The following is a 24,508-nucleotide window of genomic DNA, read 5'->3' as shown; positions in this document are numbered from 1 at the left end:
CCTACCGCGTTACTGTTAAAAATCAGAGAGCCAAAGGCTTTCGTATTTTCCTTCTCTTTCTCTCAAATACTTGCTGTAGGAAAGCACTGACCCCAGATGCTGTCGAGCTGGTGTGGCTGCAGGAAGCGTCCCCACCAGCCGAGCACGTCCTCAGCACGTCCTCCTCCTTCCAGCCAGCGCGTGTTCAAGCCGGGTGAGCCCCTCCCCTCGGCACCATCACTCCTCTGCAAGATGGCACTGGGACCCTGCCCCAGACCAGATTAAGATTCAGGGTCCCACTGCGCTTCCCCAGACAGCCCCAGCTGTGGGAGGGTTGCTGTCCTTCATCGCTCTGCTCCCTGAAACGGGTCTCTGCTCACACCGACCTTCCCGGTGAGGAGACCAAGGCTCTGAGCGGTGGCGTCACCCCCCGCAGGCCATGGTGACAGCAACGTGTGCCCAGCACGCCATCTCCTCAGCACCCCTCAGGAGCTGGACAGTAGGGATCAGGAGAGTCCTGACTCCTGCAGACCCACCCTGTCTGTGTAAGGGAGAGTGTCCGGGCCCTGCCTGGCCCTGCAGCTGGTCAGGCCTAGGCTCTGTACAAAGGTGGGGCAGCGGTGGCCCCAGCGTCCTTGGAGCGGCTTGGGGACATTGGCAGGACCTCTGTGAGCCATCTGCAAAGGAGGGGTGCTGACCCAGCGGGAACTGGAAACAGCAACACAACATTAAAGTGGTGTCAGCATCCCCCTCAAAAACCTGACCCTGCGTTTGCAGAGTCAACACGATCATCTCTCCTAGACTGGAACCCCAAATTGTGCAAGACCCAGCTGTCTTTCCGGGCAGCTCCTAGCTCATGAGCCCACGTGCCCCTGTGTCCTCGTTGGCCTGTGACCCACCCGCTCCTGGGTTCAATAACAGGTCCCGTCCCACTCCACAACCCCCCGCCACCCACCGTGCACAGCCCTCCCTCCCCGCTGCTTCCCCTCCCCCACCGCTTGCTCCTGGCACCTTCTCTTTCCCTCACTCGTTCTCCCTCACTCGTTCTCCCTCACTCGTTCTCCCTCACACCCCTCTCATGCCCCCCCCCCCCCCCCCCCCCCGTCTCTCCCGCATCCCCTCCCAGCCCCGACCTTTGGTGATGGGCGTTCTCGCCACCGCAGCGCCCCCTGCCGGCCCCTGCACAGTCCTGGACGCGGGAACAGCATCCCAGAGCTGAGGCGGCCTGGAGGAAACCGCTCTCCTTACTGGGGTGCCAGGAGGGTTCCTGGAGCAGATGGCATTTTACCCAGGGCCTGAGGGATGAGCTGACGGCGGCCTGGTAAGGAGGCCTGGGGCAGAGGGAGCAGCATGTTCTCTCTATGAGCACCGAGAGCCCCGGTGCAGAGCGCGGAGCACAGCCAGCCCGTGGCTGCGGGGTGCGGATGGGGACCCAGGAGGCCAGTGAGGGCCGCAAGTGCCCAAGCGCTCCAGCGGGGTAGTGTGGCCCCTGGTGCCTTTCACTCCCCTGTGGACTTAGTTTACTCTTGGTCACGGGCACTGGTTGACCAGGTGGTTGGCAGCTGTGGGCTGATGGGGAGGCCGGGGCCCAGACGGCCCGTCGTCCTCCCCTGCGCCCGACATCAGCCTAGAAGGGGAGGCCTGCGGAGCACTGCCCAGGCCGGCGGCAGCAGAAGGGTCGGGCTGAGCCGGTGGTCGGGGCGCCACAGCCTGGTCAGGTCAGCGTAGACCTGCAGGCCGGGGCTGGGAGAGGGTCTGAGGACAGCCTGGGCCGGGACTAGACTGTGGGCCTCAGGGCAGGGCAAGGGTGGGTCACAGATGGAAAGTCAGCCGTCCTGGGAGGCCAGCTGGCCCAAGTCCAGGGGACAGGCGTGTCCTGCAGGCCCCTCACTCGGGGGATGGCACCCTGCCCGTGGTACCTGGGGAATCAGGGCCTCACAAGTGGTTTCAGGCAGCCCAGGTGCGTCCTCCATGGTCTCAGGTGGAGCCAGCCCAGGACCCGCCCAGGCCACAGGCCTGTGGGCCTGCCTGTCTCTGGATGTTTCCCCTCTTTCAGTCATGCCTGTCTGTGCCCTTCATCCAGGCATCTGGCTTCTGTACCGGGTGTCTCTATCAGCTTCACCAGGTGTCACCTTTACCCAGTTGTCCCTGTCACCTTCACTAAGTGTGTCACCTTTACCCAGGCATTCAGTGCACCTTCCAGCAAAGCAGTAAATTCATACAACTATTAGTATTTCTAAGGCGAGGGCGCTGTAACAGGGCCTTGCTATGCCAACCCCGCCCCAGGAGTCCCAGAGCAAGGTTCCCACTGCACAGATGGGCCAACTGAGGCTTAGGGACGTAGAAGCACATCTCTGGTCCTGCAGCTCAGAGGAAGAGGAGTGAGGCGATAACGAGGGCTGTCCATAAGCCACCTCTCCTCGGGGGCCGTGGGGCATCCTGGCAGGTGGGATGGCTCTGAGGCCGTGGCTTCCCCTAGATTGTCTGACGGGCAGCGCCAGTGCTGTAAGGAGGAGCTCCTTACTCCGGGCCCCAGTGTGTCCCCGCGTTAACCAGCTCTGTGCCCAAGGCTGAGCGGAGCCCATCTGGGCCTGGCCCAGCCACCCAGGCCAGCGCAGCTTCCCACAGGCAGGGCGGGCCCAGCACTGTCCGGGGCAGAGAGTGCCTCCGCACAGCCCGTGGAAAACAGGAACTCATGAGTCTGTGGTTGACCAATGTTTTTGTTTCGCCAAAAAAAGTCTGTGAGGGAGGAGCTGATGGGGGGAGGCAATGGGGCCCTGGCCAGGCCCTGCAGCCTGTCCTCATGCGTGTGTCTGTGCACACACGTGCACGCGTGTCTATGCCCACGTGCACGCTGGGAGGGGCACGTAAACTGGGAGAGGAGGGGACAGTGTGGGGGAAACTGAGGTGGGTGGGGACAGTGTGGGGGAAACTGAGGTGGGAGGGGACAGTGTGGGGGAAACTGAGGTGGGAGGGGACAGTGTGGGGGAAACTGAGGTGGGTGGGGATAGTGTGGGGGAAGCTGAGGTGGGAGGGGACAGTGTGTAGGGGTCAGCAGGGCAGGTGAGCCAGATGGAGGGTGTCCTGCCTCAGGCTGCACCAACAGCTGGACTCAGGATGCCAGGAGCACGCCTGGCCCAGCCCCTGCTGGAGCAGCCATAGTCAGAATCATCTCAAAAACCCTCCTGAGATAAAGGAGCAAGCCAGGCGGAGAGGACTTGAACATTTAATATCACTGAGCACCTTGTAAGGTGAAGGTATGCTTCTTAGACAAATTATAAATAATGAAAAATAAGCATTTAGAAAAGGAAGTTCTGGCCCCCTCAGTGGGCCGGCTGGGGGACTCTTTGGTTGAGCAGCAGGAAAGGCCTGGGGTCTGGGGTCTGTCAGAGTCCCCTAAGGTCATCTGCCAAGAAGGCCAGCAGGTAGCGGCTGACGTGTCTGTCAATAATGACGGGTGAGAAGCCGAGGACGCGCCGGGCCCCTGGCAGCCCCTTGGGGTCTGGAAGACACAGCAGGGGGAGAAAACTGGAGACGCAGTCCCGGGGTCAACTCTGTCCTTCCAGCCTCCGGCCCCCTGGGGAGCTGGGCAGGTTGGGTACTGCACCTCTGTCCCTCCCGCTCATGGGCTTGGTGTTTGGGTTGAAAAGATAAGAATCAGGGCAGACTGCAGCCTCCAACTCCCACCCCAGTGACTAAGGGCCTTCTGGGCCTATGTCCCCATACGGAGCAGGCCTTCCCAGTGGCAAATTCAGGCATCATGGACAACATGGGGCAGAGTGGGCCAGGCTGGGTGAGGCCCCCTGCTCATCAGGCCTGTGACACTGGGTGGAAAGACCTGAGGCTCTGGGGGAGGTCACCTGCTCAAGGGCCTCTGCATGTCTCAAGGTCACAGGTATGACAGACCCCCAGCTGCCCACTTTCTCTCCAAGGGTTGTCATTCTCTGACTCTCAGGGGCAGCAGGGATCACTGGAGGCCAGGGGCTCCACACACCCCATTTCTCATGAGCTCTGCAAGGTAGGTACTGATACCGACCCACTGCACAAGTGAGGAAACTGAGGCTTGGAGAGACCAAGGGGCCTCTAATGTGGGCTGGGTTGGGGCCCTCTCTTGGTGGCCCTAGTCTGGTGGCAGGGGGTGTGCGGGCCTGGGCTGGAGGGTCCACGTGCACCCACCTGGAGGGTAGCAGTAGAGGAGGAGGGCCAATCCCACGGCCAGGCTGAGGCCAGCCAGGAAGCTTATGGGTCCTGTGGAGAAACGAGCATAAGCAGGGTGGGGGCCACACAAGGAGGTGGGGATGCCAAGCTGGGATGCTGCCTGAAGAGCCCCCCAGCAAGGACCTTAGAGGGTCTGTCACCAACAGAAGGCCAGGAATGGAGCCCAGTTTGGGATGGAGAAGCCCCGAGGCAGAGATGGAGCCCTGGGTTGGGGGAGAAAGAAAGAGGGGAGGGACAGCGGGGGGCGTTACCCCTGTCACTCAGCTCGCCGCTCTCGCTGCCCGAGTCTAGCTCTGTGCAATCTGAGTTCTCTGGAAACAAAATCACGGAGCACGGTTAGTCGTGGGTCCAGCCAGAGAACAAGGTGGTCACCCCCGAGGGAAACCCAAGCCACTGCTGCCTCCCAGGGCCAGGTTGGACCAGGCTGTGGCACCACAAGGCCAGCTCTCCTCAGGGAACCCTGCATAGTTTTGAGTCTTCTCCTTTGGTCCAGTTCCTGTGACTTTGAGAGCCATGGGTATGGGCAGGGCCACCATTCCCTTGTGGCCACAAGACACCAAATGCAGCACGAACATCCCCTTCTGAGAAGCCAGCTGGTGTCAGGGTGGTGGCTGCCTTGCCAGGTGCAGCTGGGCAGGAGGCTTTCTCCTCAGACCTCCCGTGGCCTCTCCAGCCTGCTGACCTGCAGGACGGGCCTGGGGGCACCTGGGAGCCACAGAAGATGTTCTGCCTCCAGCAGGGGTGTGGCTCAACCCTTTGGAAGATCCCTATAGAGCACCCATGGCTGGGGTGAGAGGCCAGTCCCACCTGCTATCCTCCAGGGGGACAGTCCTGCCCTGGAGCCCTCCCTGTCCAGCATCTAAACTGCCTCCTGCGAGACCTGGGGAGGTCTCCTCAGGGTCAGAGACCCCAACCAGGGTCCCGGCTGAGTGGCCTGGAGTGGGCCACCCAGTCTCTCTGGCCTCCGTCCTGTTGTCTGAGGACCGAGGGGCAGCCGCCCTCCTCCTGGGGTGAGCACAGAGGCCTCAGATGGGAGCTGCCATCCCAGCCTCACTGTACCCTCCCCGGTCCCAGCAGCTCAGAGGACCCCAGACCCTTGGGATCCACACACCTCCTGGGGCCTGAGGGCTCACTGCTGGGGGGGCGGGGGGCTCTAAACTGAAATGCACGTGCCTTGCACACTCATCCAGGCCTGGTGATGCCCGGCAGCGACACCCACACGTGTGCAGGTCGGCTGGACTGAACGGTGAACACAGCCTCAGCGTCTGCCATAGCCAGTAAGGGCGGGGACCTGCAGCCTTCTGATTTTAAGATTGTACTTTTTTTAAGCACCAAAGGAGGCAAGAAAAGCTTCATCTTTCTCTGCTCCACACCTTTTAATAAAAGGATTTGTTCTGTAAAGTTTGGATTCAGTCAAACAGCCGCACTCAAGGATCCTGAAGGCCACGTGTGGCCCCGAGGCTGTAGGTAACCCTTTCCAGGATCCCTACGGAATGAGATTGGAAAGGAAAGGGCAGGAGGAGACGCATAGGATGCGGCCTTCTGTGTAAAAACTGGCAAGAGACAGAGAGACAGAGAGAGAGATGTCTGCACTGCTTGGGAGGCCAGAGGGCGGTCTCAGGGCAGGGGCTGAGGAGGGAGGCCATGCTAGGCCTGGGCCTCAGGAGACTCGCGGGGCACAGAGGACGTCCGCGCCGTGGCCAGCGGGCCAGGGTCCCCTTCCGGGCCGTGCCGAGCAGGGGGCGGGGACGAGGGACTTACGCAGCGCGCAGCGGCTGGGCAGGCGGCCGTGCAGCGGCTGGGCGTGGATGTACAGGGCTCGGTAGAACTCCTGGCAGTCGCGCTCGCCGCTCCGCTGCAGGTGGCTCAGGAGGTCACAGAGCCGCACGCGCAGGGATGCCTTGGGGTTTCGGAACTGCGGGTGCAAGGGAGTATGAGGGAAAATCAGGCCAGAGAGGGGTGGCTGTGGGTCAGGGGCTCCAAGTTCAGGTCCCCCAGCCTCAGCTTCCTCACTGGGTGGTCGGACGCCCACCGGCGACGGCACCGGCGACGGCACGGCCCCACGCCCACACCCGCGCGGCGCCGGCTCTGCCACCATCCTCGCACGCCGCGTGGGGGCGCAGGAAGCCGGGGCTGGGAGCTGCGCGACCTCAGCACGGTGCTCCACCCCTCCGAGACTTGGTGTCTTCATTTGCGAAGGGGCTAAGAAACCCACACGGTGGCTGTGATAGAGAATTGACGAGGTGATGGTGTGGGAACTTCTATTGTTTTGCAGTCTACCGGAATGTGATTCAAGCATTTTAGAAATCAGTTGAGAAAAGAATTGGCTCTTTTGATGTGTCTGACAGAGAAACGTGTGGTTCTCAAAGTCAGTGGACAGGGTACTTGGCACAGACCCCCGCCGGGACCAGGAAGCTATGGCTTGGTGCTGCCACCTGGTGGCAAGGTGCCATTCCACACAGCTGCAGGGAACGGGGTGGGACCAGGACCGCAGAACTGCAAAGCCAGATGGCAGCAGGGCCAGGGTGCCTGGGAGGAAAGGAAGTGTGCATGGAGCACTTCCCCTTTTCCTGGTATAAGTATCTGAAACTCTTCAAAATTAAAAAAATGTGCACGTGTTAGACTTCTACTTACAATGATAAGAGACGAATTTGAGTTCATGCCTTTTTAAATTATTGGACCACTTTTGTAATGTGAGAAGCATCTGAGCCAGTAGCCGGGCCCGTGTTTACTCATGTTCTGTTGTGGACCAACCTCACCCATTCCAGCAGATGTCCTCATCCTCAGGACAGCACTACAAATGGCATCAAGACACCTTCCCACCCACCCCCACCACGTGAGGAGACAGTGGCTCCCAGAGGAGACAGGACTCACTCAGGTCACCCCGTAGGCAGGCAGGGAGGCAGGGCCTGACCCTCAAAGGACTAGTGGGTCTCTGGCACCTACCATCTGCCCCTTGGGGCCTGATGACAGCTGCTAGGGAGTAGGTGGCTTGGGCTGGAGCCAGAGCCACAAGTGTGGGTGAGTGGGCAGAGTGTGTCCAACTCTCTCATCCAGCATCCCAGAAACCTGGGGCCCCTCAGGGTCACCCGGTGCTGGGGGGTGTGGACCAGATTAGACCTCCCAGGCCAGAGCCCAGGAATTGCATCTTAAACCCCATCTCCAGCAGAGCCAGCATGGCACTGCCGGTCTGCAGCTCTGAGAGGCCAGGGCCATGTGACGCAGTGACAGCAACTGCCCCGGGCACCTTCCTGAGTAACAGGATGGGCTCAGGATGTGGCCTGACACTCCTGAGATGGGTGACCCTGGGCATGTGACTGCCTCTCAGGCCTCAGTGGCCTCCTCTGTAAAATGGGGCGATGACCGTGGCTCCTCACAGACCTGCAGTAGGAAACCAGGGACCGTCCAGGGAGGAAGACACTCGGCAGCTGTTTACCCGGTTCAGGTCACCTAGTCCTCATCACAACCTGAGAACCCAAGGCTCTAGCTGCCCGTTCCACAGATGGGGAAGCTGAGTCTCTGAGTGGGACCAGACCCCTCAGCCCTGCTGAGACAGGGTTAGCACCTGCCCACCTGGAGTCTCCGCTGCCTACCTGTGACAGGCTGGGCCTCCCAGCCTCTCACACAAAGTGGGAATTAGAGAAAAAGGAAGCACGTGTTTGCCCACTTTGAACCTTTTGAGGATGCAGAGTGCAGAGCTCTGTGGCTCCAGAGTGAGGCCAGGCCTGACCTTTGCTCCTCTCCGTCCCCTCCCTCCCCAGGCCTCCCTCTCCCTCCCTAGCCCTGCCTCTTCCTCCCCTTCCTCCTCAACCCTCTCTCTCTCCTCTCCCTCCTCAGCCCCTCCCCCAGCCCTCCCTCTGCCCCCTACATCTTGTGCCATTGTGTACTTTTGTGTGTTGTCACGTGTCATTTTCTGTAACCCTCCCAGCAACTCTGGAAGGGGCAACAGGCTCAGTGACATATGAAAAGACCAAGGTACACAGAGTTGATGTTCTGGGCCCATTTGCGGTCACCCCAAAGAGACGGTTTGGAGCTCTGGCAGCCCTAGTGGCCAGGTGCAGGTATGTCACCTTTGAGCTGTGCTGACAGGCCTGATGGGAGTGTCATCTTGTGAGAGGATGACCCAGGGGTAGTTGCCAACTTCTCCCAGCCCAAAAGGAAGGGGAACCGAGAAGTGTGTCACGCACCCCCCCTCACCTCCTCAGCACCTTTTCCGCCTCCTTGTTGGTGAGGATCTGTGGGTAGTAGCGGTTCAGCTGGAGGATGATCCTGTCCACCTGCTGCTCGCTCAGGCGCCCTTGGCCCGTCAGGAAAGGCGTGTCCTGCACCAGGCGATCACAGTAGGTCTGATCTGAAACAGAAGCAGATGGCACAGGGGCGTGAGCCAGTACAGTCTGAGGGGACCAGGTACAGCGGCCTCATGCTGACGCTGCTCATGGGAGGCCCCTATGTCCACCAGGAGGGTCCACCTGGAGGACTGTGGACATCCTAGCCCATGTAGGGGGCACTGCACACAGCTGAGAGCTGCCCCCACGCGGGGCCTCAACAGAAGATGGAAGTGGGTGGGTGTGGCAGGAACCCACCCGGACGTGCTGAAAAGTAGCCAGGAAGGGCCACATCTCTGACCCCTTTTCTTTGTCCAAGAGTTTATCACAGAAAATAAACTCAGAGGGTCTAAAGAATCCACTTTCCACGGGCCGCCTGCAGGGCCATCTGGAAATAGGGACGGTACAGGCAGCTTAGTGAAGGCCTAGGGGACATGGGCTCTGCAGCTCCTCACAGCAGCACAAATGCAGGGACACAGAGCTCAGGATGGCCCTGTGGGACACAGTCTGTCTGCAATGCCTTAAGAAGCTTCCACCAACAGTAAACCAGCAAGCCCTCCCAGGGAGCTGGAAATGCTTGTTCTTTTGTCTTTTTTTTCAGAATCACCATCATTCATTGTTGTATCATCTTTCCCATTAAGAATGCTCCTTGACCATCAAGCTATTAGAGCATTCTAAAGGAGCTGGTTCCAAAAATCTGCAACAAAATGCAGAAAGCAAATTTAATTAGTGTTCAAAGCTAAGAACACTTACAAATAATGATATGAAAATATTAAAATACTATTTTAAGTGATAACTAGTTCTTTATGTTCGGCGTAATCACTTGTTTGATACTGACAGTTGTTTCAGATGAGGAAAATATTCCATCCAGTGTCATCAGTTTTGTGAATAACAAAACTAGAAATATTTTAATTGTCTATCTAGAAGTTCTTAGACTTCTTGTCTAAGAATTCTTGTCTTGTACTAGGGTCTAGCACATTATATATATTTTACTATTCTGTGGGTGAGTACATAGTATGTGAGGAAAAATAAGTGCTCAGCTAGGAGCAAAAGCATCACTGCTCTTTCTAGGGCTTTCTCTGGCGTGGAAACACACATTCACCTAGGGCATTTAAGTTGACAAGAAATACTTTACCCTAAGCAGCACGTGCACTTAGTATACACGTAGTGTTAACAAAGTATTGTGCTTAGAGTGATAAAAGAAATCACACAACAAGAACCTTTTCCTATGTCCTCTCATTCAGCAATTTTTAAGGCATCTGTATCAAATGATTTTGAACTTAAGGATTTATGCATCTCATAATATGAATGTATTTTTGATATATATGACCACGTGCTATAAAATGTGAGAAAATCACCTATGATTTTACCACTGTGCACAGTTATATATCCACTTCATCTTTTCTCAAATGTATCATTTCTCTAAAATTTCAATATTGTAACTTGCCTTTTTTTAAGTTAAACACTGCTATAAAGTCTGCTTAATTGTCAATAAGCTCTATTTTGTATAATGATATAATTCATGTATCCATTCCCTCTTACTGGGTATTTAGGCTGTTTCCAACTGGTTGCTATTACTGCAACATATTTATGTATATTGGGCTTTTTCCTTGGTTCTTTTTGTTTTTGTTTTTGATTTTCTTTCTATAAATTCCCAGCAGTGGGTTTATTGGGTCAAAGGGTATATGCATTTTCATGGCCTGATACATATTTCTAAATTTTTTTTGTGAAAAAAAAAAAAAAAAGAATGTTCCTTGGAATGACAGACCTTTAAAGCTGAGGGGTGGAGTAGTGGTGGGAAGGCACAGGGACACAGGATCCCCATAGAAACTGAACGAGGGAACTGAACAAGTACATCACCTTACATACCTGAGGCAGCTTGACCTATTTCCCATGTACATAGGAGCTGGGTGGTGGTGGGGGTGGGAGTGATGGAGCTTTATAGGAATAGTTCCTATACATGCTTGAAGTTAAGTTGTTATCAATTCAGATTAGTTTGTTATAACTTTAAGATGTTAAATATAATCCCCATGGTAAACATAAAGAAAATATTTATAGAATATACACAAAAGAAAATAAGAAGTAAATCTAAATGTGTTACTACAAAAAATCAACTATATACAAAAGAAAGCAGCAATGGAGGAAGTAAGGGTCAAAAAAGCTACAAGACATACAGAAAGAAATAGCGAAATGACAGTAATAATTCATTCTTTATCAGCAGTTACTTTATTTATTTATTTTTTGAGACAGAGTCTCACTCTGTTGCCTGGGCTAGAGATCTCAAACTCCTGGGCTCAAGCAATCCTTCTGCCTCAGCCTCCCGAGTAGCTGGGACTACAGGCATGTGCCACCATGCCTGGCTAATTTTTTCTATATATTTTTAGTTGTCCAGTTAATTTCTTTCTATTTTTTAGTAGAGACGGGGGTCTCACTCTTGCTCAGGCTGGTCTCGAACTCCTGACCTTGAGCGATCCTCCCGCCTTAGCCTCCCAGACTGCTAGGATTACAGGCATGAGCCACCGCATCGGCCTAGCAATTACTTTAAATGTAAATATGTTAAACTCTCTAATCAAAAGGCACAGACTGGCAGAATAGATTTAAAAAATATGATCCAACTATATGGTGTCTATAAAAGACTCACTTTAGATCTAAAAACACAAATTGGTTGAAAGTGGAAAAATCAGGCCGGGCGCGGTGACTCACGCCTGTAATCCTAGCACTCTGGGAGGCCGAGGCAGGTGGATCGCTCAAGGTCAGGAGTTCGAGACCAGCCTGAGCAAGAGTGAGATCCTGTCTCTACTAAAAATAGAAAGAAATTATCTAGCCAACTAAAAATATATATAGAAAAAATTAGCTGGGCATGGTGGCGCATGCCTATAGTCCCAGCTACTCGGGAGGCTGAGGCAGTAGGATCGCTTAAGCCCAGGAGTTTGAGGTTGCTATGAGTGAGGCTGATGCCACGGCACTCACTCTAGCCCAGGCAACAGAGCGAGACTCTGTCTCAAAAAAAAAACAAAAAAAGGAAGTGGAAAAATGTAAAAAGATTATCCCATGCAAAAACAGTAACCAAAAGAAAGCTGACGTGGCTATACTACTCAGACAAAATAGACCTTAAGTCAAAACTTGTTATAAAAGATTAAAAAGTACATTACATGTTAATATAATAAAAGGATCAATTCACCAACAATATATAAAAATTATAAACATTTATGCACCAAACATCAGAGCCCCGAAATATGTGAAGCAAAAACTGGCAGACTTGAAGGGAGAAATAGACATCTCTACAATAACAGTCGGAGACTTTAATACACTTTCAAAAATAGACAGAACAACCAGACAGAAGATCAATAAGGAAAGAGAGGACTTAACACCACAAACCAATTATACCTAGTAGACATGTACAGAATACTCCCTCTAACAACAGAGAATCCACATTTTTCTCAAATGCATATGCAACATTCTCCAGGATAGACAATAGAACAAGTTTGGCCACAAGTTTTTGGCCACAAAATAAGTTTTAACATATTTAAAAAGATGGAAATCATACAAAACTCTTTTCTGGTCACATGGAATGAAGCTAGAATTCAATAACAGAAAGAAAACTAAAAATGTCTCAAATATGTGGAAACCAAAGAACCAATAGGTCAAAAAAGAAATCACAAGAAGAATTAGGAAATATCTTGAGACAAATGAAAAGAAAATACCCATATGCAATACACAAAAACCTAAGGGATTCAGCAGAAGCAATGCTGAGAGGGAAACTTATAGCTACAAATCCATACATTTAAAAAAATGTTAAATCAATAACCTAACATTATACCTTAAGGAATGAGAAAAAGAAAAAATAAAGACCAGAGCAAATGAAGAGCAAACTAAACTCAAACCTCACAAAAGGAAGAAAATAAGAAAGATTACAGTGAAGATAAATGAAATAGAGAATAACAAAACAATAGAGAAAATCAAGAAAACCAAAAGTTGATTCTTTGATAAGAGCAACAAAATTGACAAACCTTTAGCTAGACTGACAAAGAAAAAAAGAAGGAAAACTTAAATTATTAATACTAATATCCAGAGTGAAAATGAGGACATGGCTATCAACTTTACAGTAATAAAAAGGATTATAAGAGAATACTATGACATTTGTACATAAACAAACTGGATAAACTAGATGAAATGGAAAATTCCTAAAAACACAATCTCCCAAAACTGAATCATGAAGAAATAGAAAATCTGAATAGGCTAATAACTAGTAAGAAGATTCAATGAACAATAAAAAATGTCCCAAGAAAGAAAAGCCCAGGACCAGATGGCTTTGCTGGCAAATTCTACCAAACATTTAATAAATAACTAATACCAATCCTTCTTAAACTCTCCCAAAAAATTGAAGAGGAGGAAACACTTCATAACTAATTCCATGAGATCAGCTTTACTCTGATACCAAAGCCAGATAAAGACAGATAAAGACACTACAAGAAAAGAAAACTACAAACCAATATTACCAATATGTAATCCTAGCACACTGGGAGGCCAAGGCAGGAGGATTGCTTGAGCTCAGAAGTTGGAGACCAGGCTGAGCAAGAACGAGACTCTGTCTCTACAAAAAATAGAAAACTTAGCCAGGCATAGTGGTGCACACCTGTAGTCCTAGCTACTCGGGAGGCTGAGGCAGGAAGATGGCTTGAGCCCAGGAGTTTGAGGTTGCAGTGAGCTATGATGGTGCCACTGAACTGTGCCTGGGGCAACCGAGTGAGACTCTATTTCAAAAAAAAAAGAAAAGAAAAAAGAAAAAAAGATCAGTGGCTATCAGGAGTTAGGAAAAGGAAGAGATGAATATGGGGCATGGGGCATAGGGGATGTTTAGAGCAGTGAAACTAGTATAATGGTGGATTCAGGACATTAAACATTTGTCCAAACTCACAGAATGTACAACACAAGGAGTGAACCCTACCTAATGTAAACTAGGGACTTCAGTTAATAATAACATATCAATATTGGTTCCTCAGTTATAACAAAAGTACCACACTAACACAGTATGTTAATAATAGGGGTGGGGTGAGGGGGTATATGCTATCTGCTCAATTTTCTATAAACTAAAACTGCTCCAAAAATAAAGTCTATTAATTAAAAAGAAATTCTATTTGGAAATTCCATTGTTCTTTCAATTTTAAAGAAAAAATGGGGGTCACAGAAAGCAGATCAACCCCAGGTGGGGGTGGGATTACCTGAGAAGGGGCACAAAGAAACTTTCCGGAGTGATAGAAATGTTCTGTCTTGATTTTGCCTGGGCTGGTAGTTGCAGGCTGTAGATTTTTATCAAAACTTACCACACTGTTCACTAAAAACAAATGCACTTGCTTGTGAGTAAATCATACCTCAATAAAGTTAACTTTAAAAAAAATAGTGTCATCAGGTAGAAAAAAGCAGGGCCCCCTCTCTGGTTTTGTTCTTAGGGCACAGACTCAATAGACTGTTTTTCTTCCTTATGTCTCTTTCCCAGTTGCTATCTCCCCCTGGCTGGTTTTTCTTCCCCCAGGAATGCAGACTTCTAACTTCTGAATTCTCCCACTCCTGTAGGTGGCTATGCTCTGTGGGGCCCCCTGCGCAGACTCTGCAGTCCAAGGCCCGGGTGAGACCAGACCGTCTCAGCACACCCACCCCACACCAAGAGCTTGGGGACCACAGTGATGGGCAGATCTGTCCACGTCCTCCAGGGACTCACTGTAGGGGTAGGGGCTGGCATTCACCAAGTAACCCCACAAACATGTCCTTACCCTACAGATACCTGTCCTCCAGAAACTAACAGTGGGTCCTGGTTCATAGCTGCTGCCCCCTTCCATCAGCCACCCTGACATCTGCCTGAAGCCATTCACCATGGGCGGCACTGGGAGGCTGCTGGGGGTTGGAAGGCTGACTGAGTGGCCCCCCCACGCTCCCACACCAAGTCCCCCAACAGCCTATGTGGACTTGTCAGCAGCCCCCCTCACGGTGAGGAAGCTGAGCACAGAGATGCCAAGTGACCTGCCAATGCCACACAGATAGGCCCATCTGGGCAGTCTGGCTCTGGCACCTGCAGCCTCCCTCATTAAAGAGCTAAGATGAATTCTAGCCAAAGGTCATGGAGCAATCCCTGTACCTGGCATTCTGTGGGCTCTGCGCCTGCCTACAACCTTCATCCTTCCAATTGCTTTGTAATACAAGCATGACCATCATCCCTATTTTCAGATATGGAAACTGAGGCACAGTGAGGACACAAGGAACCTGCCCAAGACTACAGACAGTTACAAAGTGACAGATCCAAGGTCAGGATCCAGGCGCAGCAGTGTTGAGGGCCACCTCTTGACATCCAGACTTTCTGCCCTTCCAGTTAACATATTAAGAACCTGGGGTCAGCTACGTAAGTCTGCTTCCTGCCAGGACAAGAGCAGGTCTGAGGCTGTCCTCACCAGCGCTGCCTCCCCAGTGTATGCTGTGCTATATGCACAGGGCAAGGCACACAGTAGGTGCTCACTAAAGAGTTCTGCAATGAACAGCTACAGGTCCAAGCCCCAAGGGCAAGGACTGTAGGTGGACAGCAGCCAGCATCCTGTAGCAGCCTCCTACCACCCTACAAGCCACTAGCCAGGCGGGGCCTCTGCTGCAGCAGAGCCATGAGTCACCGCAAGCCCTGAGTCACCATGAGCTATGAGTCACCTGGTACGGGCAGCACAGTCCAGGCACTGAAGCCAAGCTGTGTGGCCTGGGGGCTCTGCGCTTCCTGTGGTTGCTTGTGAGTTAGGCACACAAACCATATACAGCCGGCACTTGGAAGCACAAAAAGGCACAAGAAAGGAAACTGCCTGGTGCCAGGTCCTGATAAACAAGTCCCCAAGCTGTTTCTACAGGATAAAAGAAGATGGATCACTGGCACAAACCCACCAAGCCTTCAGCAACTCCCTACATCCCCTCCCTTCTTGCCCAGCTGGCACCAGGACCATAGACCCCCAATCCTATCACCCCAACTTGAGCCTCCCTCTTCTCAGCCCAGATGGAAGCCCTCAGCCTGGCATCCCAGGCCTTGTGGGAGCTGGCCCCACCCACTTTCACCCTGCCCTCCAGGTCCCTGAGCTTTCCCGCCTGGCAGCCCCCAACAGCATCATACTGCCTGGGACCCCCAGCCCGGGTTGAGAATACCTGTTTCTGTGGTTTCCACGTGGTTAATTCATGCTCAGCTTGCTGTCCTACCCCCAAGAGGCCTTCCTGAGTTCCTCTGGCCCCCAACCAACTGGGGTCCAGACACTTGGGCATCGACCTCCCCTCCCGAATTGCTTTCAGAAGCCCCCTTGTCCCAGTGCCTGGCTTAGCCAAGATCATTCACTCCCTGGCACACCACAAGGCAGGTAATTTGTCAAGCACTGCCCTGTGCCAACACCTCCTCAGTGTTCTGTAGGTGTCGGCTCACGCGAGTGCTTGCAGCAAGGCTGGCACGAGGCAGGCCTCCAATCTGTGCACAGGGGCAGTGAGCCCAGGACTACGGGTCTGTAATCTTGCAGGGCTGTCCAGCTGACCCTCCCAGAGCTGCACTCTCTGGGCTTTGGTTCCCCATGCTGAAAATGAAGGGCTGTGAGGGGTGTCTCGAGGCCCAGTGAGTACAGACAGCAGGGAGAAAGGTGCGATGTTCCCACTCACTCTAAAAGGTGAGGCCCCATAGTCAGAGGCTTCAGGACCCCTGCCTGGCTGTGGTCTCTCAACTCCAGGGTCCCTTTGTGCAGGAAGCCTCCTGCTCCTGCAATGGATGGTGGGGACAGGGGTGAACTGCCTCAGGCTCCACCAACACCCACTCCCTGGGACAGGCTCCGTGGAGACCAACAGAGCTCTACACTGTGTCCCACATGGCCTCTGATGAACTTGCTAAATGAGCTGGAGAATTGGGGCCTGGGCAGGGCACAGACATGGGTGCTGGGGCTTTTGTCCTGGCTCTGCCACACACGAGCCCAGTAGGCTGGGGTATCTGCCCAATCTGAGACTTTGTTTCCTCACTTGCACAAGGACATGACATTTCACGTGTCCCCATCTGACCATTCTGGACAGGAAGCACCCAACACAGGGCCAGTGCACAGTAGGTGATCAGAAACAGCAGCCACAATAAGAAGGCTCTGTAGGGATGACAAAGGGGACCAGGTAGCAGCTGGGGTCTTTTCTGCCCTGGTGTCTTGGAAGTCACCAGATTCCAGCCCATGAGATCCCATTTGTGTGCAGGACCCAGGCCAAGACTTCAGTGAGCACTGGGGAGAGATGACTGGGGACTTTGGGGCTATACTGACCCTCTGGGTCACCCCTGGCCCTGGATGACTTCTGCTCCATGAGAAGAGTGAGACCCTCAGGAATGAGTACAGGTTCTAGGAGCCTCTGCATTCCTTGATCAGGCTGCCATGGGTTTGGTCACCGGCCCATCACCTTCATGAGGCTTCCTCAACCTTTAGGGGAAGGTTGGCAGAGCTAGGTCACTCTGCTTTCTGGGATCAGGAGTGGGGTGGGCAAGTACCCAGACCAGAGCAGCCCCAACGGGCTTGGGGAGTCCAGTCACTGTCCACGATTTCCCTAGGCTTGTCCCCTAGGCCTCTCCGGGGACAAGGGGTGTGGCTGGGGTCAGTAGGTGCCTGAGGGAGCAGGGGAGGCGCCACCGGTACCACACACTGCCCAGGAATGCATCACCTGTCCCACGTTCTCATCAGGGTGGTTGGGAGGATGGAGCGTTGCATCTCGGTGTCAGAATCACAGTAGTCTAACTGTGAATACTCACTGGTGTCATTTCTACCACTTCCTACTCTCTCAGACCCAATTTCCAGCCCCGGGACACCTCCCAACACACAGATTTCCAGTGGCTGAGCCCAGATCCTGGCCATGCAACTTCGCTCCAGGAGCTGCCCTGTAGCATCCGCCCTCCTGGGGCCCCGCACCTGGTCCCCGCCCACCGTGCCCCGCAATGCCCGCCCCAGAGACGCCCACCACCTATTGTGGCTGCACCCGCATCACCACCGACAGCTGACAGGCCAAGGTCACTCAGCACCCCCCAGCCAAGGAGCGGCCCGTTGGTGACACTCGAGGCAGCCGGACCCCTGCCCGTCCCGGGCTGGGCAGACGGGACGCGCACCCGCACCCTGGCTGCCCAGCCTGGCCCCGCGCCCACCTGTCATGGCGGCGGACACGGTTCCGTCTCGCCGTCCCCAGCTGTCCGCCCAGCCGCGCGTCTGCCCCTAGGTCAGCCGCCCGACCCACCAGCTCCGGTGATCGCCGCCCGCGGGCCGTGCTTGGACCGCCCCTTCCCGCTAAGCCCCTCCCCCTGAGTCCGCTGTGTCGCCGCCGGGGCTCTAAACCCCGCCCCTCACCGAGCCCCGTTCCCTCTAGCGCCGGATACGTCGCCGCCAGAAGCCGTGAGCCCCGCCCCTTCCCGCTAGTCCCCGCCCCGGCTGCGTCCGCTAAGGCGCCGCCAGGACTCCAAGCTCCGCCCCTCGCTCGAGACCCGCCCCCTCACCGTCCTGGGCTCGGTCGCCGTGCAGAGCCCTGAGCCCCGCCCCTTCCTGCTCTACCCAGCCCCTGCGGGCGATACGGCGCCTCCCGGCGCCCTGAGCCCCGCCCCTCTCTGGGCCCCGGCCCGGCTGGCGTAGACTGCGCCGCCGCAAGGGCTTTAAGCCCCGCCCCTCGCTCGAGTCCTGTCCCTCCTCCAAGTCCTGCCCCCAGCACGGCCTCTCCCGCCGCCCACGCGCCCCCCCCCGCCGCGCCCCTCGGGTCCCGGCCCCGCCCTCCGGGCCGCACAGCGCCTGTAGCTGGGCTGGGATCCGAGCGCCCGCTGCCAGCCGTGTCCGCCTCCCCGTCCCAGGCCACCGCGTCCCACCCCGGCCATAAGGAAACTTGAGACTCTGACAGGGGACGTGACTTACCCAAGGGCATGCGGAAGGTCAGGCCGTGGGGAATACAGGGCCAGGCCTGGGGCAAAAGGCCGGTGGGCGTCCAGTAACCCACGGGATCAGCCAAAGGCTGCAGTGCCCAGACAGTGGCGCGGCGCCAATCCAGGGAACAAGTCGGACTCAACTGTGTGTCCTGGGTGGGGCAACCCCCTTCTCAGGGGCCCCCAGCCCCCCACCTCCCCATCTGCAAAAGCGAACATTAGCCTGGCAGTGTGACCCTAATTAGGGAGGTCATTTAACCTCCCTGAGCCTCAGTTTCCCGGACTTTAAAATGGGTGGCCTTGGGCAAACTCTCCATCTTCCCTCCTGCTTTCCCTCAGTCACAGGCCTGACCTTTTCAGCTCTGGCGGCCACCACAAGAAGCCCCCAGTCCCACATTATGTGAATGGCCTGGAACCATCCAGGAAATGGAGACTTGTGGGGGGAGGGGAAGCAGAGCGCTCTCACGGCCAGCAATGGCGGGAGGTTTTTCTTTTTACGTGTTTCCTTGCCTGCTGTGTCTGCAGTTCTCCTCTTACCCTTGTTCTAATTTGAGGTGTTAAGCCTGATCCGGAATGGGGACCCAAGCTCAGTGCGCACTTCTCCAACAGCACAGTGGTCCCTGCAGTCATGCGCCCTCCCTCTCTGTGCCTCAGTTGTCCCTTGTACTATGAGCCCTCATCATGGATGGGACATCTAGAGAATGGGTGTGGTTGTTGCCTGGAAACCCCAAAATCCTTGGGCCCAGTTGGGGTGGCAACTACATAGAAGCACCCCTGCTCCCCAGGAGAGCATGTGGGCAGCTGCCCTCAGCCACGGCTGCCCCAGACCAAGGGACAGCATGGACAGGACCAGCCCCAGGGCCAGAGGGTGGTGTGTACTGGCTTGTGGGACCCTCCTGGCCTTTCATCTGTGTGTGTGCATCTGGGCAAGTCCAGACTGGCTCCAAGGTGGGAGCCCCCGCACAGACCCCACAGGGGGCCTCCCCAGAGGGCCTTTTGCCCCAAGTGGGACACGGCCTGACCCCAGTTATTCTACATCCATCACACTGTTACAACATCTAGCACTTACATCCCTGGATTCATTCCACCCCCCAGGAGAGATGTGAGAGCCATAATGTCAGGGACTGGGTGGAAGACAGACACAGTGGGGACATTGGGGGCTCCAGACTCTGCCCACCTTCAGGGAGCCCTGACCCCAGTCTCTTCTAGGGAGGCCAGCATTCCACCTTCACATCCACTCCTGCACCCCTAGGACCACACTCGGCCATAAGATAGATGGGGAAACTGAGGGTCAACATTCGTGGAGTTCCTCACCCAAGTTCTAGCAGTATTCAATCTAACACCCAACCCCTGTGAGCACACCCAGGTCCCTTGGAATGTGCCCTCCAGGCTTGTAGGGATGAAAGGCCGAGGCACAGGGGAGGATAGCCACTGGTGCAGTGAGGGGTTTCTGAGCCCAGATGCCCACTCCAGGGGCTGCAAGCAGGCGGCTCAAAGGGTCAAAGGGCAGGTCCTGGGCGCTCCTCCCACCCAGGCATAGCGCCCTCATCCTCCCTCCTGCAGCTGCAGCTGTCTGGACCCCAAATGGAAAGTAAGGTCCTGCGGGCCCAGCGGGTGGGTGTACAAACTGTGAGGGTGTGAACTGAGGTTGCCTCCCACCCCTGGAGAGTGACCGGAAGCCCTGTCCTTGGATATTGTCAAAGAAAAACCAGAGCTGGACAGTAGTGACAGTGGTTATTAATAAAAAAACAGATGTTATTCAGGACTCTTGAAATAGAGGAAAAGAGACCTCAGCCCGGTAGAACTGGGCCCAACTCTGAATACAGCAAGGACAGTGGGGATTTATAGCCAAGGAGCAGGGTGGGGCTCAGCGATAGAAAGTGTCTGAGAGGAAGCATCAGGGATTCGGGGTTCTGGCTGAAGACAGGCCAGGGTGAGCAGATGCCACTTGGGGGTAGTGGGGGCTGAGGAACCCCATCAGATGCCGAGGGTGATCAGATAGTGAGGGTAGGGGGTTCTTGCTAAACTGGATTTTACAAGGAAGTGCACAGATGGGCCTAGGAGGAGGGTCAGGAGCCTGGTTAAAGTTTGGTCAAGCAGAGAATTTTTATGTCACAGATGTCCTGGCCCTGATACCCCCGACATTCCTCCCAACTGCCTCCACCTTGGTCTTTCACTTCTTTTGAATTTTGTTACCATGACATGCTTTATCTGATGAGAAACACAACTTAAAAATTACATAGGGAAAGCTCATTCCCATGCATTGGGCTGGGTGAGGCACTTCTGGTGATTTTCACAGGGCCGGCCCCTTCCTTACTCAGGCCTCTGTGCACCTGCCCCTTCCCCACCTGTTGGCTCTGCCTTCCGAGTGTAGCCCTGCTCCCATCTCTGTGACCGCCACCTCATCCTCTCTCTCCTGAAAGGTGGCAGCTGCCTCCTCATTGGTTCCCTGCCCCACCGGTGGCCACAGGGGCCGTAACCCTCAGTCAGCCCCTCCTCCCCCTGGCTCACAGCCTTCCTCTTCCCCCAGCAGCCACCTCTGCCATTTCCAAACCTTCATGTATGCTGTGCTCTCTGCCCAGAACACTCTTCCCAGCTCCCTGCCTGACATCCTCACTCCCCTAGGGCTCTCCGCACTCCCAGCCTCTGTTCTTCAGAGCACTGTCCCTGCCAGATGACAGTTTCCCTACTGACCATTGTCTCTGCTGCAGCCTCCACTCCACAAAAGCTGGCATGCAGTAGACACTTAATTAATGCACGTGAATAATTCTGTTGATAACTCGGGTGAGGGACAAGAGGTCAAAGACAGACACTATAAGACAGAATGATAGGGCCAGGGTGGCCTCCTGAGAGGCTGAGACTGAAGACCAGGTGTTCCCAGGCCAAGGGGGGCAGGACGTGGCCTCCGTGGGCTGTGGGAGGCCGGCAGGGCTGGAGTCGACTGTGACTGTGCAAAGGGGTGATGGTGGATGATGAGGGGCCTGAACACTGAGGAGGAGCAAGGACATTCTCCTCCCAAATTCTCACATGACCAAGGGCTACTGTTTACCCATTCATTCACTCATTAATTCATTCAACAAATGTCTCTAAACATGTTCCCAACCTAGAGCTAGATCACAGGGAAAGCAGAGGAAGCCATGCTCCCCTGGAGCCTCCCTGCTACTGGAAGACACAAACACACATCTGCGTGTTGGTGCCAGTAAGTGTTATGAAGGAGAGTCAGGCAAGGTAAGAGGCAAAGGATGGCTGGTGAGGCCACCAGCCCCCAGCAGTCCTCACATCCTGGGTCATGCCCTTATGTAGTCTCCTCCCGTGATGAATCAGGCTGGTCTGTGTGACCAATAAAGTGCGCAGAGGTGATGGTGTGTGACTTCTGAAGCTGGGTCACAGAAGGCATGTGGCTTCAGCCTTGTGCCTTTGGACAGCCTATTCTGGAATGAACCAGCGGCCATGTTATAAGGATGCACAAGCAGCCCTGCAGAGAACCCTGTGTGGGGAGGAACTGAGGCCCCCAGCCAACAGCCGACACCAGCTTATTGTGAGCGATTGACCTTGGAAGTGGATCCTAAGCTCCAGTCAAGTCTTCAGATAAGACTGCAGCCCTGGCTGACACTTGACTGCAGTGTCAAGTTCAGGTGACCCTGAACCAGAACCACCCTGCAGAGCTGGAATTCCTGACCCACCAAAACCATGAGAGATAATAAATTATGATTGTTGTTTTTCAGCTACCACATTTTGGGGTAATCAGTTACATGGCAATGTGCAATGAATGTGCTAGACATCTGAACAGAGGCCTGGCTGAAGTGAGGGTGCTACAGGATAGCAGAGGAAACAGCTCATGCAGGAACCCCAAGGCAGGAATGACCTTTCTGTGCTTGAGGGACAGCCAGTGTGGCTAGAGTGGAGTAAGGGGACCAATAGTAGGGAGTGAGGTCAGAAGGTGACACAGGGTCATGCAGACCAGGCAACTGGGAGCCCATAGTTTGAGGGTCATGAGCTGGGGGAAAGGCATGATGATCTGTTCTGATTATAACTTTTTAACAACCCTTTGTGTACACAAAAGAACTGAAAGCAAGATCTCAAAGAGATATTTGTGCATCCACGTTCATAGCAGCATTATTCTGAGTAGCCAACGGTCCATCCACAGATAAATGGATAAACAAAATGTGGTCTGTCCATACAACAGAATATCATTCAGCCTTAAAAAGGGAGGAAATTCTGACACGTTACAACGTGGGTGAACCCTGAAGACATTAAGTGAAATAAACCAGACACAAAAGGACAAATACTGTATGATCTCATTATATGAGGTACCTAAAGTAGTCAAATTCATAGACAGAATGGTGGCTGCCGGGCACTGTGAGTGGGGAATGGGGAGTTAGTGTTGAATGGGGACAGTTTCAGTTTGGGAAGATGAAAACGCCCTGGAGATGGATGGTGATGATGGTGCCACAACAGTGTGAATGTACTTAATGCCACTGAGCTATACACTTAAAATGATTAAAATGGTAAATTTTATGTTATACATATTTTACCAAAAACAAAAAGACAAACCTTCTGGTAGCTATGTGGAACTAGGCTCTGGGAGGGCCTGATTGGAGATGGGGAGACCATGAGGAGGCTTGACCCAGAGTGGTGGCTGCAGGGCGGGGAGAAGGGGTGGATCCTGGGTGAACTTTGAGGATGAGCCAAAGGCCTTGGCTGTGGCATCTGAGAGTAAGTGAAGAGCCATGGGGTTGGGACCTGGGGGAGGGGAGGAAGGAAGACTGACAGCTCCCACCTCCTGTCCCTTAGGATGCTGACTCTTGAAACCCAGCCGCCATGCTGGAAGGAAGCTCAGGCCACACGGTGTTTCAATGTAGAGCGTCAGCTAAGATCCCAGACAACAGCTAGCGTCAACTGCCAGTCACATGAGTGAAGGTGCCCCTGGGAGATTCAGCCTCAGCATCTGTCTAACTGCATGTGAGAAGCACAAGCAAGAACCGCCTAGCTGAGCCCAGCCAACACACAGAACCAGGAGAGATAATCACAGTAGCTGCTGTTGTTTGAAGCCACTAAGTTTTGGGGTGATTCACTGTAGAGCAATAGAAAAATGAAACACAAGGTAACCAAATTGTTGAGGAATCAACTCATGAGACACAATTTTCTCCCCAGCCACTGTTCCCCAACTGGGGGATATTCTACTGAATGATGTCTCCTTTTGACATTTAGCTCTATTCTATAACTTTTCAGCCACTTCTGGTTATTAGAATGGCAACATTCCAGTATTTAAGGCTGACTCGTGTTCTTTTGATAACTTAGTTTTCACATCAACTGAAAACCATGGGTCTCACCAACACCGAATTTGAAAGACAACTGAAGCATTCCTCAGAGGACTTGAGGCAACGACAAGGACATAGTAGCCTGGGTACTGCTCACAGCTACCTGGTTCCCCTCTCCTTCTGCACAACCAGAAGAGTGACCCTCCTAGTGACTTTGTGGCTAGATAGGGTCACATGCTTAGTCTGGTCAATGCCTTCTTAACGGAAGTGATGTGCATTCCCTCCAGGCCAGAGCATTTTGTTGCTGGTGCAAGCCCCTCGCATCCTCTTCCCCTGCCATGGGGCTGTGCACGCTGCGCTAGAATCAGGGCTGCTCCACCAGTGCGAGGTCCTGGTGACTCCACCAGGCTGAGGCCCTGCAGATCCCGGCTGGACACAGTGTGAAATAAACTTGGTGGTTTGAGCCCCTGGGGATTATTTCAGCAGCATAACCTCACTAATCCTGATGGACACAGTGACAGAAGTTTCTGTTTTTTCAGCAGAGAAGGTAAGTGTAGGCCTGTGCCATGTGGCCAGCAGGGGCCAGGTGTCCTAGGCAGAGAGAACAGCATGTGCTAAGGCCTTGGATGGGCGTGACCTGGGTGTCTGGGAAAATCATAGCAGCAGACGGTCCTTGCTCTGTTCCCAGTGCTAGTGGGAACTGGGCCTCTCAGGTTTTGGGGAGATTTGGGGCCAGCTCTCCCTCCCTCTTGCCCCGTGGGGCAGAGCCCCGCAGCTCTGACAATGCTGTGGGAGAACGT

General features: G+C 53.9%; 1 protein-coding gene and 1 long non-coding RNA gene across 4 annotated transcripts; one reads left to right on the top strand and one right to left on the bottom strand.

The window, feature by feature from the left end:
• The first annotated feature begins 118 nt into the window (after nt 1-118).
• LOC123646707 lies at nt 119-5,552 on the top strand. The gene is made up of 5 exons (XR_006737976.1): nt 119-193; nt 757-900; nt 1,143-1,300; nt 3,935-3,997; nt 5,388-5,552. It is a non-coding gene; the product is annotated as an uncharacterized LOC123646707 (long non-coding RNA).
• Nucleotides 3,190-17,896, bottom strand: CARD19 (caspase recruitment domain family member 19). 3 transcript variants are annotated; one of them, XM_045563968.1, is made up of 6 exons: nt 17,689-17,896; nt 8,406-8,548; nt 5,959-6,112; nt 4,449-4,508; nt 4,156-4,227; nt 3,190-3,481 (listed from the first exon to the last, which is right to left on the bottom strand). In XM_045563968.1, exons 1-6 carry the CDS (start codon nt 17,693-17,695, stop codon nt 3,366-3,368), a joined length of 552 nt encoding a protein of 183 aa, XP_045419924.1. In that variant the 5' UTR covers nt 17,696-17,896; the 3' UTR covers nt 3,190-3,365. The 3 variants fall into 3 exon arrangements, with proteins under 3 accessions (XP_045419924.1, XP_045419925.1, XP_045419926.1); XM_045563969.1 differs by lacking the exon at nt 4,449-4,508 and having other exon boundaries at nt 17,689-17,829; XM_045563970.1 differs by lacking the exons at nt 3,190-3,481; nt 4,156-4,227; nt 4,449-4,508 and adding an exon at nt 5,584-5,750 and having other exon boundaries at nt 17,689-17,830.
• Nucleotides 17,897-24,508: the final 6,612 nt, after the last annotated feature.

Source organism: Lemur catta, chromosome 10 (assembly GCF_020740605.2).
Source record: "Lemur catta isolate mLemCat1 chromosome 10, mLemCat1.pri, whole genome shotgun sequence".
Classification (NCBI taxonomy): Eukaryota; Metazoa; Chordata; class Mammalia; order Primates; family Lemuridae; genus Lemur; species Lemur catta.
This window is presented reverse-complemented; position numbering and strand designations above follow the sequence as displayed.